This window comes from Pleurodeles waltl, chromosome 3_1, assembly GCF_031143425.1.
Source record: "Pleurodeles waltl isolate 20211129_DDA chromosome 3_1, aPleWal1.hap1.20221129, whole genome shotgun sequence".
NCBI lineage: Eukaryota > Metazoa > Chordata > Amphibia > Caudata > Salamandridae > Pleurodeles > Pleurodeles waltl.
In genome coordinates, this window is record NC_090440.1 from 716,944,444 (window position 1) to 716,964,640 (window position 20,197).

Below are 20,197 nucleotides of genomic sequence, written 5' to 3' on the forward strand. Positions count from 1 at the left end.
CCTCACATCGCCCAGCGTCAGACCTGGTCCCACACCCACTGCCACACCAAACAATGTTGCACTGTCACCCAATGTCAACTCCCAGGATGGATGCTGCACACATGCAACAACCCAGTGTGGCATACGCATAGCACATTAATTGGCAAATCAGGGAGTATTCCACATACACATAGATGGCACCAGCTCACCAGCACAAGACCTGCATGACTATAGGCCTGACCACTACCCTGTGACTACCTCAGTCATAGCCACATGTGACACCCCTCCAAAGCCACCCTGAATCAAAGCTGCAACCAATACCGTCAGTGGTCGAATACAACAGGTGGCAGCAGGGACATAGCAGACAGTTCTAGAGGACACATACCACACAATTTGCACATACCTGCATCTCAGCCTAAGTAATATCGAATCAGCTCCGCCCTGGAGTCACCTGCATCCTCATAATCCTCCTCTTCATCACTCCCCATGTCCCCTTCATCAGCCACTGGCACAGCCTCCTCTTCCTCTGCATCCAGCAAAGGGATGTGATGCCTCAGGGCCAGATTGTGCAGCAAGCAGGAGGCCACAGTGAACTGGCATACTTTCTTTGGCTTGTAGAGCAGGGCACCCCTGAAGAAATGCAAACACTGGAACCTGGCCTTCAGCAGACCAAAGGATCTCTCAATGACCCGTCTGGTACAACTGTGGGCCTCATTGTAACTGTCCCCACCAGCTGAGGATGGACACCTCACGGGTGTAAGGAGCCAGGGCAGTTTGGATAGCCAGAGTCACCTGTGTGCATAGAGGGAAGAGGCATGTCAAGACCGGGAGGGCAATGGGCCAGGGACACAAGGGTGCAGGGAGCTGAGGGCCTCGCATATGGAGGGGTACATACGGATGAGCCAGGCCTGGTCCCTCTGGAGTGGTGCCATCATGTGTGGATCGCTGCTGTTCCGCAGGATGTAGAATCATGCACAGAGCCTGGGTACTTGGCCGTTACCTGGGAGATGTACTGGTCCGCGAGACAAACCACTTGCACATTGACCGAATGAAAGCTCTTGCAGTTTCTATACACCTATTCATTCCTCCTGGGTGGCACCAGGGCTATGTGCGTGCCTTCAATGGCACCAATGACATGTGGGATGTGTGCCACAGTGTAGAATGCAGCCTTGACAGTGGGCAAATCTGCACATTGAGGGAACCGGATGTAAAAGGACATATGTTTTATCAGGGCACACAGTACATCACTCAGGACGTTGCTGAACATGGGCTGCGACATCCCACTTGCGAGACCCACTGTGACCTGGAAGGCAAGGTAGTGGAGGACTGACAGCACCTGCACCCTGGGAGGGATGGCATTGGGATTGCGTTTGGCAGGCAGCAGATCTGCCTCCAACTAGGCCACTAGTTCCATTATGGTCACACGGTTCAGGCAACAGGTCTGATTGATGTGATGCTCCTCCAGGGTAGCAAGGTCGACTAGGAGCCTGTACACCAGTGCATTCCTCATACTCAACCATTCATAGTACCTGGGAACAGGAGAAAAGTGGTTACATGTCTTGCAGCATAGACGTATGACGCACTAAATTTCACACACATCACACAATGTAATTGTAAAATGGTTGCTGCCTGTCTGCATGCATGGGACAGGTGGAAGTGAGATCATCCTGCCGGCGGAACACATCATGGTGGTAGGCGGTCACAACCGCCATGCAACTCACCATTGGCTCACACTGTTGCCTATGGGAGGTAGGAGCCAATGATGATCGCCGCCGGCAGTGATGGTGATGTCCACAGCGGTTGTGACCACCATCTCATGTGTCCGTGCTCACTACACTCCTGAACATCGTGCACTGAAGACCTCCACTGTGTGTGCTGCCGTGTACTGACTCTGGTAGCCAAGATGCCACGTCCTGCAGGAGACAGGGCCCTAGCCTTCACTCAGGAAGAGTTGGTGCGGCTTGTGGACGGGGTCCTGCCCTTTATGGACAGTTGTATGGGGCACCAGAGCAGCAGGTGAGCCCCTTGTCATTGTCCTGTATGTGTGATGCGCACATGGGGATGGGGGCCTTGTAGGTGGCAGTGTGAATGGAGCATGGACATGGGGGAGGGGCCGAGGGACGCATGGGTGTGGAAGTGTGATGTATGCTGTCCACTACTTTTCCAGGGATGCCACCCTACATGACTGTGCTCTTCTTTCTGTGTCACCCATGCAGGTGAGTGCCCATCAGAAGCAGGGGATTTGGAATGCCATCACCAAGCAAGTGCGGACCCTGGTGGTCCATGCCCAGCAGAGCACCCACTGCAGAAAGCAGTCGGAGGACCTGAGACGCTGGGCCGGAAGACCACTGAGGCCCAGCCGGGCCGTCCTCCCAATGAGGGAGAGGTGCCCGTCGGACCCTGACCTCCATAATGGCCCGCATATTGGCGGTGGCCTACCCTGAGGTGGATGGGCCCTTGAGGGCAGCACAGCAGCCACATGGGGGTGAGTACTCACTCAAACTTGTGACATGTGTTGACATGGTGACTCTGGGTGGGCACTATTGGGTAGCTGTAGCGTGGATGCTTGGTACACTGAAATCCACTATGGGTTTTGCCCAGCTGAGCAGGATTGGCATCACAGGTGTGAGTAATGCCAAATACTCAGTGGTAGCGGGACTGCCTCCTCAATGAAGTAATGTGTGGTCACCTACTTGCTGATCTGCCTGCCAGCACATGGCAACTGGATCTTCACAGCTGTGGTGTCAGGGCATTGTGGTAGGCCCTGGCAAACCACTGTTTCAGGGGTGTAGCCATGACCTCAATCAGCTGGCAGGCACTGCATGCATGGTGGGGTGGGTGCACCCAGTGGTGACAGTGATTCTTGACATTTACCAAGGGGACCATCCAACTAGTCATGCAGGATCCCCTTGGGTGTCTAATCCTTTGCATGCATGTCACGACGGCCGTGGGTAGTGCGCAGGTACTGGACAGGTGTTGCAGGTATGAAACTTCTTATGTCGAGGTATGCCTCAGCTTGACCATCAGCGGTTGGCATGTGCATTGTTGTTCTTTCCCCCATGGTGTCACTAAGTAGTAGGATGTTCATAGGTGGGCAAAATGTATCATGGCATGCCATCAAACGTAGATGTACTACCCTGCATGACAGTTGTGCTGGCATTGACCGATTGCACCCTGTCTTTCGTTCTCTCTCCCTCCGTCCCTGTCCTCCTCTGTCTTTGTGTGCATCAGCATCACCTGGCCAAGGAGAAGGGGCACCGGAGAGTGGGGAAGCTGCAGCCCACGGGACCCAGGAGGCTGACACCAGTAGAGCCAAGGCGACCAGTGGGACGGAGGGCGAGGGGAGTGCCACGGGGAAGACCGCATCAACCACTACATCTTCTGATTGCTCCTCTAATGGCAGCTCCCTGGCGGTGGCGGACCTATCCGGGACCACCCCAGCACCATCTTTGTCCGCTACCCCCTATACCAGCACCACCCTCCCTGTAGCTCCCCACCCAGTTGCCCATGCCCACTCACCCACGAGGGTGGGCATCTCCTTCACTGCAGGCACCACTGCCCCAGTCAACCCTACTGCCCTCAATGAGGAGGATATTGACCTTCTGAGGTCCATCTCTGTGGGGCAGACAAATACTGAGAATGCCATCCAGGGACTGGCATCCCAGATGCAACAGACCAATGCGTTCCTGGAAGGCATTCACAGTGCTTTGCCTGGCCTACAGAGGTCGTTTCCGGCTCTTACCTCCTTGTTGATGGCAGCTAGTGTCCCTTCTTCTTCTATCCCCCTCCAGCTACGTGTTCCCAATCCCACATCCCTGTCCCCTCACCCATCCAAGGCACACCTACTGACCCACATGCATCCATATCAACAAACATGGTACGCAAGGAGACACGTAGGCACCACAGATGCCACCACTGCCATGCACACACTCAACACACTCACGCAGACTTGTCAACTTCCACACCCTGCACCGGCTCCCCAACCACCTCCCTCCTCAAAGTCAACACTACACTTACACCTGCAGTCAGCTTCACATTAGTCACTGTTCCTGCCACATGTTCCCTTACTGCCACCGTCACCACATCTACTGCCCTCCCATTCATGCACCCCATTCATGTACACACCTCACAACCATACCCACTCCCTCCACTCCCAAACGTCTTTCCAGTGACCTCCCATGTGTTCCCAAAAAATGTTTCCTGTGCGAGTTTTCTCTGTTCCCCACCACTGACCCAGTCCTTGTCCCCCCGAAGCACCCTGCTACCCTTCCTCTGGCCCAGCCTTCTGCATCCCAGTCTGCCACTGCCCCTGCCCATGCCCATCGACCACCTGCCACTTCCCCCCCTGTGACTTCCACTGCTCCTGCTGCCAAGCCCAAGCCCACTCCCTCCTCATCCCAGGCCAGGCCCACTCCTGCCACCTCCAAGGACAAGCCCATGCACACCCCCTTGCTAAGCCCCACGATCCAAGGGCAAGCCCAAACCGCAGCCCACTGCTAAGCCCCCACCATTCAAGAGCAAGCCCAGGGACCCCCCAACTAAGGCCACCCCTAAGGGGCCCCCCTCCAGGCCAAGATGGAAGGACACCCACTCCAAGTCCAAGGACCCCCCCTTACTCCTGAGGTGCCTGCATTCCCCATTGATGCCCCTGCCCTGTGGAGGTCTGCACTTTGCAGTCAAGTTGTGGCGTCATTTTGTGCCCAGTGTGCTCGGGGCACTTTGGTATTTGGACTGGCCCTTGAGCCTGTATGTACATAGGTTTTATCAGATTTTTAATATATGGTTTTCATGTGGCACTACACCGTTGGTGTCATTGTTACCTACCTAGTCCTGGCTTTCATTCTCCATGTATGTGTGGTGGTTGTGGGTATTGGTGTGTGTGTGTGTGTTTTGGTACAGGTGTTTGTGTGTGTGGGCATGGCTTCCTGTGTCGTGTGTGTTGTGTGTATGTACTAACGTCGTTCTCTCCGGTGTGAGCTAGGCCGGTGTACTTACAGTTGGTGTCGTGGTCACCGTTGCTGTTCCGGGAGTTGCAGGGCCAGATAGAGGATTGGAAGGAGTTGCATTTCACGTGCCATGGCGCCTACAGATGTGCCTGTGTTCCTGAAGGTGAGCTTTTTTATTGTTCATTTCTGCCAGGGTTTTGGCGTCAGTGGTTCCGCCCCAGAAATCCTGGCTGTGTGAAACTTCATAATATGGTAGTGGGATGCTGCATGACCACCAGGCTGAAGATGGCTGCTGCCTGGTGCGCCAGCACTTCCGCTGTTGTGGCCCGGATGGTAACTTGCCTGAGTTCTGCAGGTACCTTTCCAGGACTTGTAATGTGGTGGTCTTTACCGCCGGGCCCGTGGCGATGCAGCCGCCAACGCCACCACTGCGGTACGCTAACCACCAGACTCATAATGAGGGCCTCTGTGTCCAACATTTCATGCACATAACACGCACACAGTCAACGCACACAAAGCCACACAACACAAAAGCAAACACATCACACCACCAGTAACACAGAATACCAACACAACTAATCCCTTCAACACACAAATGTCCATGACACAACACATACTCGACCACTTTCAGACAAAATCACTGGACACAACCTCACATACTGCCGAAACAGCACATGCAGCCCAAGCAAAACACACATACACACATACAGAAACACAATTAGTGCCAGGCAGGAACAACATCTTACTAGGGAAAGAAATGCATGACAAAGATGTAACCAGGAAACCAACCACTGGTTGGTTCAAGTAATTATTGTAAGGCAAAAATATATCAAAATCAAAGGCCATAGGCCTGTCCATACTGCAGGCATGTTGTATGCACACAGTGCACGGATGTGTGCCCCACACTTGACTCCTGACTGCCATGTATCCTCCACAGGAAGGGGTATCAATGGGACAGGCACTCACCTCAGGTGTAATTGGGGGGGGTCGAGGGGGAAGTTTGGGATTGGGTTTTGGAGGGGGACCTTTGGGATCAGACTTGGGAGGGGGGTTTGGCTTTGGACTTAGGTTTAGGGTAGGGTTGGTTTTTGAGGTGGAGGGGTAGACTTCTTGGCAGGGGGAGGGTCATGGGAACTTGCGGGGGGCAAGGAAGGTCTTGGAGGGGGAGGGGCCAGACTTGAAGAGGGGCACTGAATGTTTAAGGGTATCATGGGGTGGGAGAGGAGTAGGGGAAAGGGCAAACTCCAAAAGGAAAGCTTTCTTAGACACACAGGGATGGTCATAGCAAAAGGGTTTGGGTGTGGAGGGAGAGGGAGTGGTTGTCTGAGGTGTTGATGTGGATGTCTTGGGTGCATGTTTGTGCGAGGTATGCTTGTGGGTAGTGGGTATCTGTTGGGTGGGAGAGTGTGGGTGTTTATATGTTTTGGGAGGAGGAGGGGTGGAGGTGCTGGGAGATGCCATGGTGGGTGGGTGAGTGTCTGTTGGATTGGTGACTGCAGGTATCGTGGATGTGCTGAATGTAGGAGTGTCTGTGGATGTGGTGTCTGTGGATGTGGTGACTGGGGTGGATTTCTGAGAGTCTGCTGTGGTGCTGTGGTGCTGTCTGTGGGTACTAGGTGTAGTGGCTGGATCTGTGAATGTTGGTGTGGTATCAGTGATGCTGGGTGTGGTTGGTGTGTCAGGGCTGGTTGTGACTGTTGATGTGTGTGCAGGTGTATGTTGCCTGTGTGCATGCCTGCGGTGTGTCTTGTGGTGTTTGTGTTTGTCAGAGCTACCGTTGGATGTTTAGGTGGATGCATGCTTGTCTGTCTGTGTGCTTTGGCTGAGTTGGGGAAGAGGGGTTTAGGATTGGGAAGAGGAAGGTGGGGGGGCAGAAGACAAACGGTGACTGGCTGCCGTCAGTGTGGAGGCCAAAGCCTGAAAGGATTTCTGTAGGCCAGCCAGTGCACAGTGAATGCCCTCCAGGAACGCATTACTCTGTTGGATCCGAGTTGCAAGTTCCTGGATGGCCTTCATGATGGTCAACTGACCCACAGAGATGGGCTTCTGGAGGTCAATAGCCTCCTCACTGAGGGCAGCAGGGCTAACAGGGGTAGGGGCAGAGGTGACTGCGGCAAAGTAGATGCCCACTTTCTTGTTTGAGCAGGCACGGCCAACTGGGTGGGGGGCTACAGGGTGGGCGGTGGTAGTAAGGGGGGTGGCGGACTGAGATGGTGCTGGGGTGGTCCCAGATGGCCTAGCCACCACCAAAGAGTGTCCACTGGAGGAGGATTTCGATGATGAAGAACTGGATCCAGTCTCCCCCATGGCACTCTTCTCGACCCACTGGGTCCCTCAGTGTCGGTGGTCTCAGCATCCCGGGTCCCAAGGCCAGCAGCTTCCCCACCCAGCTATGTCTTGCCTCCTTTGCCTGCCGATGCTGATGCACAGAAAGAGAGAGAGAGACAGGGTCCTCACATTCTTATCATACACATACATTACCACATACACAGTAACAACACATCTATGTCAAGTAAAGCCCCAGGATGGAAAGCATTCAGAGCCTACATCATGTCACAACTAGATACTTCCAACATTCCCATATGACCACAGTCTCAGCCACAACATAAGCCAGCCATATGACCACTACCTCACCATCCCATCAATTCACCTGTAACTCAAACGCATCATGCACAAGATGAATCGGTTACATCTAACATCTTTCCCCATTAAGATCATCACTGTCTAGCAACAAATCATTTTAAGGAAATGCAGTTAACTGACATCACAATATCATGCCTCCCCCTACTTCACACCTGCCCAGTCCATCACCAGTAACCATGTTCCATGAAAGTAAACTCATCTCACTTCAAATACAACACAGTATGTTGCTTTCAAAACACATGCCTAACTTATCATTCTGTACCCAACTTACACAATGTTGAACACCTCATATGAGGACACTACATATGGCATACCCAAACAGTGTGCCTCACAAAATAACATGGCATGTCATTGAAACATCTATCCAAGTACCATGAAAAGATTTGTAAAGAGTATCTGGACCCACTTATCTAACTCATTGACATATAGACAACAATTCTATGTCCCGCAATATGGACCTACTTAGCACACAGGATACATCCACAGACAACCACAGAGAGCATAGTAACACTACCAATACAAAGGACACCAAACAATGTGCATGAAGGACTAATAGCATTCCACTATACATGCTGATTAGAAACCTCTGCATGACAACATTTAAACACCTATATCACTAACAACTGTCTAGAGATGTGATTCCTATTACCTTAATCCAGAACTAACACTTACACAACTAATTACTAAGGTAGCCCTGAATGATACGTACATCTAGAGTCAAGCAAAATGAATGACAAGATATCCCATAACACTAACATGGGTATATCAAATGGAACGCCTGCTACACCATTAACTCGGGCAGAAATGAGCAGATCCATTCTAAAACTGTCCAAACAGTCTCAGATTAGCAAAGGTAAGTTTGGCAAAGACGAGGTTTCATCATTACAATAGGTACGAAGTATCAATTGGCACATGATGTAGGTAGGAAATAGTTTTTGTTGCACTCATATAGGTATGGTGTTGCCCTATGTAGCATGGACAATGTACATGGGTAAGAGATCAGCAAACTAGCCACGCACCTTCTCAAAACCACATACATTAGAATAAAAGGTATTAGCACACATGTCAATGTAATGTCTTGAAATGTCAATGTTGTATTACCAACATGATTTCCACTAAGTAGGATGTACACCCTGATCAAAAGTCACCTTTCTCAGTACATAAATCTGACCTGACAATGGGGATACCTCCTCAGACCCCAAAGGGAGTATAGTGAGTTTGACATAGCTAAATATTGCTTGGGATGATAGCCTCACATGAAGTTTCAATCTATTTTAGGACACAGGATTAGATGGCACTGTTACTCAGATCCAATGTTGCACATAGAGCAACAGCTAGTGGAATAAGACTGGTCAGAGACCAAAGAGCTATACAACTGATCATTTGGGTAAGTTGACATGGAAATAGTAGGTGGGTAGGATGACACAGATGGTTACACATATGTATGGCTGAGTAGAATTACACATATGACAGTCACATCTGCACTCCACATGCAGTCATACTATTTGGTTGACAAAGGTTATGAACATGTCCCTATACACTAAACAATGGCCACAGTTGCCAACTGTAATACTATGTCTACCTGGGAGACACTTTACCCGTTGTCACTGATGAGGTACTTATACATCATACACTGAACTTGCAGAGGCATGTACATGGGTTCAGTCAGTACTTACCCCCTTGTGGCTGCTGTGCTACCCTCAAATGCCCATCCACCTCAGGATAGGCCACCGCCAAAATACAGGCCATTAGGGGGGTCAAGGTCCGACAGGCATCCCTCCCTCATTGAGAGAACATCCCCAGCTGGGCCTCTGCGGTCTTATGGGCCTAGCATCTCAGGTCCTCCCACCGCTTCCTACAGTGGGTGTTCCGCCGGCTGTGGATCCCCAGGGTTCGACTTGCTTGGCGACGGCACGCCAAATCCCCTTCTTCTGATGGGCGTTGACCTGCATGGATGACACAAACAAAAGGAAAAAGTCATGTCCATGTGCACCATACCAATATTAGTGGACAGAACACTTCAGTGAGAGCAAGTAGGCAAACATTCCCATCCTCTCAGCTCACACCCATTTACAAATTAGCATCTGCATGCATCAACACCTTCATTACTTTACATCATACACTACACCTATCACACATTGGTTTTGCCTTGGACTCACTGGCTCCTCTGGTGCACCATATAGGTGTTCATATAGGGGTAGGTCCTCCTCCACAAGCTTATCCAGCTCTTCAGGGGTGAGGGCTGGGGCCCTATCACCTGCAGGACGTGTATGAAAGCTCCCAGAAGCAGTATGCAGCAGCTTAGGTAGTGGAGTTCTTGCTGGCAGCAGTGCCAGGAGTCAAGTGAGCAATACTGCAGAAGATGGCGGTCACATCTGCCACATACAGCACCGTCACCACCGGCGGACATCGCCATTCCCCTAAATCCTCCAAAGGCAGCAATGTCTTTCAATGGCAATTTCCACCGCAGTTGTGACTGTCTACCACCATGACGACTTCCGTCGATGGGGTCACTTCTGCATGTTCAGTACAGTAGGTCAGGTGGCTGCCATTTTAAGAACATTTCATGAATGGAACAGTTTTATAATCTGTGTCATAAACTATACCCCATATTATGCAGTAAATCTGTAGGTACTGCCTTCATGTTTCGTTGTCTATTTGTGTATCTGTGCAGTAAATGCTGTGTAACTGGAGGACATGTGGTGATAGCAATGTACACCTACTCTGAGGCTCCTACGTGCTTTGAAAATGTAGATAATATGCAACAAGAGGTGTAAGACATGTCAAGTCAGTGGGACTTACAAACATATACAGTGACAGATGAATATGTATGTGTAGTTCAATAGTTAGTTAAGGGAATGTGCACAAAGGAGGGTGTCATCGGATGCGTAGCTATGTGCTGTACTGTAAATGTCAGAGGTTGCATTGGACCTCAACAGCAGATATGTGTGCATTGTTCCTTTAACTTTACATGATGTGAACATGCTGCATGTCACATACTATGTTTACATCTTTTCATATAGTTACACTGCCATCAGTAGAGGAAGACAACCACCTTTGTACCGGCCACTAGTAGACCTGCACACTATGGAGGAGAGACATTGTATCGAGACGGATCAGCTGAAACGTCATACTATCATGGATCTTTTTGATCAATTGGGGCCAGATCGAAGGCCTCCCATTTGCAATCCCTATAGCATACCTCTCATCCTTCAAGTCTTGTCAGTGATATACTTCCTGGCCACTGGGTCCTTTCAGAATACAGTGGCACTAACTGCAGGGATGTCTCAGACCATGTTCAGTCTGGTTTTGAGGGATGTACTGTGTGCATTGTTGAAACACCTGGGCAGCTATATGGGTTTACCCCAACGTGCAGATTTGGCCTATGTGAAGGCAGAGTTTTATGCTACGGGACACTTTCCACATATAATTGGAGCCATAGATAGCACCCATGTAGCCTTGGTTCCCCCCAGTGCCAATTAACAGGTATTTCGGAACAGGAAATACTACCACTCCATAAATGTTCAAGTGGTGTGTCTGGCAGATCAGTACATTTCACAAGTCAGTGCTAAGTATCTAGATCAGTCCATGATTCCTTCATCATGCGGATCAGCAATGTCCCACTGATGATGACACAACTCCACACAGAGAGGGCCTGGCTGGTTTGTAAGTTACAATTGAAATGTTTGTTTGCAATGTATGTCTCCTGCCATCACAATGTTGTATGTCCCACATGTATGTTTGTGCTGTTCTAAATTGTTCACAGGTGACTCCTTGGTTGTTTACACCAGTGAGGTACCCAACCACGCCAGGGGAAGTCCGCTACAATGAGGCCCATAGGAGGACAATGCATGTCGTGGACCAGACATTTGGGCTCCTGAAGGCAAGATTTAGGTGCTTGGCCATAACAGGAGGAGCCCTCCTCTACTCACCCAAGCAGGTATGTCAAATAATAGTTGCCTGCTGCATTCTTCACAATATTGCCCTGAGACAACAGATACCATTTATGCCAGATGAGGGGGAGTCTGCAGAACATGTGGGTGGAAATGCAGATTTGCCAAGTGATGAAGAACCAGAGGAAGATGAAGCAGGAGACTCTAGGGCAGATCTCATCAATCAGTACTTCAACTAAGAGATATGTGAATGTCACATCCTTTCTTGCATCATCTGTGGGGTTGTAGATAGCTCCAATGCCTATGAGTGAGTTGTACATGCAGACAGAAAGTTTATATTGTGTACAGGACAGAGTGGTCTACAGTATCATGTATTGTTATAGCAGATGCAAAGTAATACTTGTGGACATGACTTCTCTGATTTGAGGAATGTATTATGCTATGTCCTATCCCTTTTCTCTTTCAATAACAGATTTGCCTAGATTGATTTTTGGCTCATCAACCTTGGCAAATGACAGACAGTGTCAGAAGCAGATGGGAATTGCAGACAGACATGAGAAGTGGACGTGGCTAAAACCAAGTGCTATTAGTCTTGATTATGTGGAGTGTAACAAACATTGTTAGACTGTCAGGACACTGGGGTGGAAAAGTGTTTTCCCATCAAATGCACCTGTAGGGTATATGAGGTTGTCAAATGGTGTCATTAGTGTCTGGCAAATGTGTAAATGTAGGACCATAGGCTCTCCCATCACAATGGTTCCTGTTGTATGTAATCTACCTTGAACCGAGCTGTCACTGTGTTCCTACTTTGCAGATCAATGTGCATGTCACTGTGGACCGACATAGGGGAGTGATAAGCCTACAGGTATGTGACCAATGTAAGTGAAAGGTTCCAGGACTGGGGACATCAGTACTGATCTCTGTCTATACCATAGGATATGAATATTTGGAAGCTATGGTATGGGTATGTGAGAAGGCTTTACCAGCCAGGTGATACAAAGGACCAATCTGTGTGCCTCCTGCCTTCTTGGTAGACTAACAGGACCCTAACTTCTGTATCCTGTGGTTTAGCATTGTGTGACACCTTGGCAAACATCCTGATGCTACTCTCAGTCACGCTCTATGTGCTGTTTGTATTTCTAACAATGATTGTGTGTAGTTGTAGTTTACAACTTTTTTGGAATCTGTGTACAATAAAGAGGGACATATTCAGACTAGAGTTGGCATGCATAGCTATTGTACATGGATGATAAATGACACATACACATGACCTGTGTTTAAGTGTGATTTATTGTGGAATTAACAACAACATAAGTGACTATTAACATAAAAAACACACACAATAAACAGTGATGGGTTCAGTCATAGTGGCTGGAATTATGAGGGTAGCTGCTACACCATCAGCATGCACAAGTCGAGTGACCTTGCACCAGAAGAAAATGGAGATTGGTTACAGAGTAGTCAACAGCGTGTATCTGTGTCACACAAGGGGAACAAGTCAGGAGAGGTTTACTTCCTGACAGTGGGTTTGGTCTTGGCATCCGCTCCTGCTGGATGTCTGGGTGGGCGTCCACATTTTCGGGGTGGGGGTTCTTCAGTTACAGAGGGTGGGGCGTCTGAGGCATGTCCTTCCCCTGGCAGGGCTTCCATTCCACTACCAGCCGCAGATGTAGAAGGGCCTGTTGTTTCATTGCTAGTTGAAGGGGCCAGATATTGGGTACACAACCTACTCAGTGTGGTATTCATGTCTCTCAGCACTGATGCAATAGAAGCCAAGTGGTTATATTGTGCCTGCCACTCTTCAGCTTTTGGATTTCCCCCAACATGGTGATAACTTGGCCCATCATGCCTTGGGAACTTTGGTAGGCTCCCAATAGTTGGGAAATGTTTTCCTGGTCAGTATTGTCCCTTTGAGACCCCATCCTCTGCCCCACAGCATCCCTCCCACACACCCTACCCCCACATGCCTGTGACCCTGGCACAGTATGCCCACTCCCAGTGGTGGCAGGGCCAGCATTGTCAGAGGTGGCATGGTGAGGCTCAGGTACCTGTACTGTGGGACACACAATGGATGAAGCAGTCCTTGGGACATGGGTTTGGGGGTGAATGGTTGCCTGTGATGTAGATGCAACAGGGCTGGGAGGAGTTGATGTGGGCAGGGCGAGGCTGACAGTTGTTGACTGACCAGGTGTTCCAGATGGACCAGGTTCGTTGTCAGTGTCCAGGAATCCTGGGGTGTTGTCCTCACTGGGGCCTTCATCCAGAGGGTAGTGACAGTCTCTGGTATCCTCTCCATGGTGACAATGGCAAGGTTACCTGTGGAAGGAGTGAAACACAGAGTTCAGGTTAGATTGGGGTATTGTTGCAACTTTGTGAGATGCAAACAGTGCCTTAACATGATTCCCAGCAATGACTTTGACAGCTGCTGCAGAGAATAACTTGGTACAACATACAACTCTGTGACTTGAATTCCATACTTCATGTATAGAGTCGTTAGACTAGGTTGGTACTGACTGTACTGCTGATGGCATTTGATATTGTCTGATTATTGACATGGGTGTTCACCTCTGTTACCTAGTGAACTGTCTGGCACAATAGATAGCACAAATAAGAGCTGTATAATGCACATTGGTGGCCTCGTAGGAACACAGTATGAGAGTAAGCAATAGACATTGACCTGTATCTGGATGTACTGCATATGCATCCACTCAGCCATCTGAATTTCCAAACCAGGTGAGTATATTTATAGCTTGGGATCTTTAATCTGTGGCCAATATAAATGGGCAGTCAGCTATAGCTGTGTTTTGCTTGGGATGCTGGTGTGAGTGAGCCATTGCATTGCTGTCATTACCATGTGCTGGTCCACACTAGAACAATCAAGATGGTGTAGATAGAAAATTAGTTTAACATGAATGAAATAATATTTGGTGCAGTGTCCAGGTTTTGGAAATGTTGAGATATTGAATTCTTAGATTTGGAGTGCTATAATTAGTCAGTACTTCATGTGCCATTTACAAAGGATGTGGGGCCAGATGAGTTTTGTGGACATGTGGCATGCCAGAGAGTGGTATTAGGTGATCAGGACAGAGTTGTAGTGGGCTATGTGTTAATTGAGGTGGGTTTAGGTGGTGAGGGAGCATGCAAGACTTGACAATTGGGTGACATGTATGTTGTGGGTACTTACCAGACTCTACTCCCCTGGGTATTCCTATCAGGCCCTCAGGATGCAGAATGTCCAACACCTTCTCCTCCCAAGATGTGAAAGTGGAGGGAGGAGGTAGGGGCCCACTGCCAGTCTTCAGTACCGAAAGCTGGTGCCTGGATGCCATGGAACAGACCTTCCCCCTGAGGTCGTTCCACCTCTTCCTCATGTCCTCCCTTGTGCGTGGATAACTGGTTACAGAATTCACCCTTTCAACTATCCTTTGTCACAACTCCATTTTCCTAGTAATAGATGTATGTTGGACCTGTGCTCTGAACAGGTGTGGCTCTACCCTGGCAATTTCATCCACCATGACCCTCAACTCTCCATCAGTGAAAGGTGGATGTTTTTGTGGGGACATGGTAGTGGTTGTGAAGACGGTGTGGTTGTGTTCAAAGTGAAAGGGTGCAGAGCTGGGTAAATGGTGAGGTGTAGGTGCTGTGATGTGAGTGAGTGACAGGTGTTATGGATTGTGTGTGGTATTAATATGTGTGTTTTGTATGTTCTGCAGGTGTGTGATGTGTGTGTAGTGAAGTGTAAATGGGTGCCTATTCTTCTTAATTTATACTCTCTGGGATGTTGGTTGTCTGTGGCTGTTTGTGATGTTTTGATGGCAAAATATTGTGGATTGTGAAGGGGTGTGTTATATAGTGCAGTGAGTAGGTGTGTTGGGTGTATGGATGTTTATCAGGTGTGAGGTATTCAAACTACTCAATGGGGTGTGCTCTGACTAAAGTGAATTGAGACCTCTGCGGTTAGCACTACCAATGGTTTTCCGCCATGGAAGAACGGCTGTTGTGATTTGTGGATCGTAATCCTATGGGAGGGTTTTTGCCGGGCTGGCGGTGCTTGTGGTGGGACTGCCTCTTTACCGCCCTCCAGTGTCCTGGTGGCTTCAGAAATGTGGCTGTTTTTTGGCAGATTTCACAGTGTGACTCTTAATACAGCGGTCGGATTACCGCCAACATGTCAGTCTTTTGGTGGCTCTCACCGCGGCTGTCTTCCCAAAAGACCACCAAACTCGTAATGAGGCCCATAATCCAAACACTTTCACATAATAATAGCATGAACATAACATAAACAATACAATATCAAATTTCCTACCCACAACAAAAAATAAAATAAAAAACTTAGAGCACATTTACACGTCTTGACCAAGGGCAGCTCCACTGTGTCAAAAGAAAAGGGCAGGAATGTGATATATCTACAAGATACAGCTCATTGCAGTCCTTTTCCCCTGTGCTGGTGCACAATAGGTTGCCATTCGCAACACAGGCACCCTTGCACCATGCGTTGTGTTGCAGGGATGATTGTTTTTGTGCAAGAAGGAAGACCTTCCTGCATAAAAACAATCACAAGAGGCGTTTTCCTCTTTCTATGTGTGCTGCAGATTAAAGGTATTTCTCTTTGTTGTACTTGCCTTATGCCTCCCCTGGAGAGACGTAGGTTTTTGATGCATTCCCAGGTTTACTAATCCTTGTAAATTTACAAGGCCATGAAAAATCACACAGGGTGGCTTTATGTGGCCTTGTAAGTATAGCCCTGCAGAGTGTCCTGCCGAAACGTCACTAAAAGTGGCATTCCAGCAGCGCAAAGGGCCTTGTAAATATGGCCCCTACAGTTTTCTAGCTGCAGATCCCTTGCCATCACCACATAATAAAAAATAGTAATCCACAAAAAAATGAAGAAAACAAAAACAAAACGCCACCAAAAACTGCAAAAATATGGACAATCTAATTGAAATCCTTCAAAGCAATCCAAACTCTGTATGGTCCATAAAAAAAATGTTTAAAAAAAATACCCACTCCAGGAAACTCGAAATCAATGAAATGTAACTAAAAACAATTGATTTATAACAAACCAAAAGACATTTCCCCTAAAACAAATCGTGAACTCCAACCACGAAAATGGTTCACAAGCAAGAACCTGAAAAAGAATTGTTAAACACCCACCCGTACCATACATTTCAGTGCCAAATATACACATAGAATAACATTTATTCATCAATACATAAGTAAAATCACATATTTAAAAATAACTCAATCTATATTAATAATGCAATTAAAAAAACACAACACTACAATATAGCGCAAAACACTAACAAAAGCAAAACACTAAAAAAAAATCTAAACATATCAAAAACAGCATTATACCCATCTATTAAGCATACATCCTAAACCTCTCATACCCTCAAAACCCTTAATAAAATCCCTAAAAAAGGACTTACGTGTTTCAGCGAAGAGCAGCACCTAAATGTGACCTTGCTCCTGGAAAAAGACAAAAAATGAACCAATTGACTGAAAAATAGAAGCCAACGGTAAAAATAATGACTGCCAAACTAAACTAAAAAAAAAGACGATTACCCCATAGAAATCAATTTGAAATACTGAAAAAATGTTTAGTAAATGTTGCGATTTTTTAAAAAAAAAATTAGAAATGAAAACATGCCAAACTATGTTGTAAAATAGTGTTCCAAAAATTATAAAGTAAAAATTAAATATTAGGAAGAAATATGCCCATTATTTGATGTACAGTAATTATAAATAATATATTAAATGGTATTTATAAGACGTATGTCAAAATAACAAGTGAAAATATACATTATACAAATATTTATAAAATCAGAAATATTTCTGTTTTTTACAATTAAAAAATACGTCATTTTATTTACTTAACTATAAAATTTCTACTATTTTTATTTGAAATATTTTTGACAAAAAGAATTCACTAAATTAAAATTGTCAAAAAATAACATTTTTTAAATAGGTGTGACTTTTTTATTATACTAAATTTGGGGAAATCTTTACACACTAAAGGGGTGACATTTACTATTCCTACTCAATGTAAACCAACTCGGGGAACGTGTTGGACACTATAGGGGTGACATTCACTATTCCAACTCCAATGTAAACCAACTCACGGAAGGTGTTGGATGCTAAAGGGGTGACATTTATTATTCCCACTCAAATTTAAACAAAAGTGGGGAAGGTGTTGGACACTGAAGAGGTGGCATTTACTATTCCCACTCCAATATAAACCAACTCAGGGAAGGAGTTGGACACTTTTGGAGTTTGGTGGATGGGAAAACCCATCTGCCAAACTTCTGTCAGGGTACTGTACAGACAGTGAACATTCACCCTACAGGTCCTGTAATGCCTGCCCATACCCAAGCGTTAAATAATGGCGCTAAGCAGGCTTAGTTCCATTATTTAAGGCCCTCTTCCTCCAGTGTGTGATTTTTGCACGGGAGGATAAATAAGGCGCTAGGGCCTTTAAGTAATTTTTTGCCTGGGAACACCTACCTTGCATCTCATTGATGCAAGCTAGTTTTCCGCAGGCAAAAAATGACGTTAACGCAAATATTTTGGTGCTAAACATATCTAGTGGCAAAATATAAATATGGATTCAAGTTTGCGCCGGATGTCCGTAAAAACAAAATGATGCAAATCTGTCGCAAACAGAATATAAATATGGGCCTAAAAGGGTGAAATGTACTATTCCCACTCCAATATAAATCATCTCAGGGAAGTTGTTGGACACTAAAGCAGTGAAATTTTTCTATTACCACTCCAATCTAAAGAAACATGAGGAAGGTAAAAAACAGAAATGCAGATTTATTAAATCCAATTCAAAAGAAAACTTTTCACCTAGATTATTAACTGTTAAAATTACAAAATACACAATAAATGCTAGACATTATCGCACTTTAGTAAATTTTAACATCTTCAAAATATTTATACAACATACTAATTTAAACTACTATTTCTATAAAAACTTTAAATATAAAAACAAAAAAATATATTTTAGTGATTAATAAAATTTACAAAATTGTAAGAAATATTTTCAACCATTCCTACATTTCAACAACCTACAATTACATTTGCTTCAAATAATCACATTCTCTAAATAAATGTAGACAATTCATTCTCATATTTTTACATTATAATAATTTATAAAAAATATTTTTTCTTTGTAAATTTTTTCTGTTTTTATACAATTATGACAATTTCATAAACAAAATAATATTCTTAATTAAAACACCCCAAAAAATACAAATATCAAACTTTATAAAACTTTTCAACACTGTTTTAAATGTTTTTGAAAATGATATTTTTATTTTCTTTAAAAGCATTAAAATATATCTTATTTCACTTTAACTCAAAAAAATAAAAATATGATAAAATACATTTTACTATTAATAAATAAATGGTATACCTTAAAAATTCTTAACATAAATTAAGAATTAAAATACACATTTTTCAATAATCTCCCCACCCGTATCCCCATTAACTCAACGTGCCACTTCTAAAAAATCAATAATTAATAACAAAACATTTAAATAGTTAATAGTTACAAATAATAATTTAATAACTACAAAAATAGCAAAAATGAAAACATGTTAAAAAAATAAACACATAGAATAAAAAACAATGCATAACATACTATTTAACAATAACAAAAGATATTGTATCCAACAGTACTTACTACATCGATATTTTTTACATCAATGTTGAAGATAAAAATTAAAACAATATTTTTCTTTCTATATTCCTGTCCACTATATATTTGAAATCCCAATATTCTTGACACAACATTTCTTCAGCACGATAATCTTTATCCAATATTTTGTCCAAACACCCTTTCTTCATAATCCATTCCTGCAAATTGATAAAAATTGACTTCAGAATATCTTTTGTAGGCTATCGCTGAGGCTAATCAGCCTATAATTATTTGGTGATTCAAAGAGGCTTTCTCCTCGATCAGTATGATCTCTGCAGCATTCCAGGATGCTTGTATACTTCCCCCTTTAGAATATGGTTTCTTCTGGGATTCTGTCCAGTCTGGGGAATTATTAATCTTAATCCCTTTTACAGCAGCAAAAGTATCTTGTAATAAGAAGGATAATGTATGGGTTTTATTAATTCTACCTTGTAATTTGGGATCAACCTCTTCCCACAACATGCAATTTTGCAGTTTACATAAACTACTAAAATGGTTGACTCAGCCTTGTGGCTGGACAAAGAATTCAAGTTGTTTGGGCACTGCAGTGGAGCAACTGGCAACTGTATCCCAAAACAATTGATTGATATTAAATTTGGCCACAACAATCACATTTTCCCAGATTGAGTTCTCCCAATCTCTTTTAGCCTTTAACAGGGTGCCTTTATATGCTTTCCTAGCAAGATGGATATCAGCTCTATTATTATTTCTCGGGGCATTGCTTCACTCTCTAAAGGTTTTATTAAAACATGAAAAGTTTGCAGTTTTTTAAACATTTTGCTTGGCAGACTAGGATGCTAGATGTCACATTTTATTTATAAAGGAGCTGTGTTGTTCCATTATCATAGACAGGCCTCCTGCAGTATAGTGGTCAGGGATGATCTACATCATGTCTTTTACCAAAGTTTTGAATACTAAGCAGGATTTCAGGATTTCTTTGTACTCAGCTCTATCTTATACACTTCCTTGCCATTACAAGAGCATTATGGCCTCGGTCTTTGCAATCTATGATAATCATAAGCTAAAGGGCTAGG

The 20,197-nt window shown here is 45.5% G+C and overlaps 1 protein-coding gene across 1 annotated transcript in view; it reads right to left on the reverse strand.

Annotated features, from left to right (window-relative positions):
• Positions 1-389: 389 nt before the first annotated feature.
• LOC138283535 (putative nuclease HARBI1) overlaps positions 390-20,197 on the reverse strand; it is a 168,158-nt gene continuing 148,350 nt past the window's right edge. Inside the window, exon 3 of the mRNA XM_069221473.1 lies at positions 390-609. Coding sequence (XP_069077574.1) covers positions 390-609 — 220 coding nt within the window. The remainder of the gene's footprint in view (positions 610-20,197) is intronic.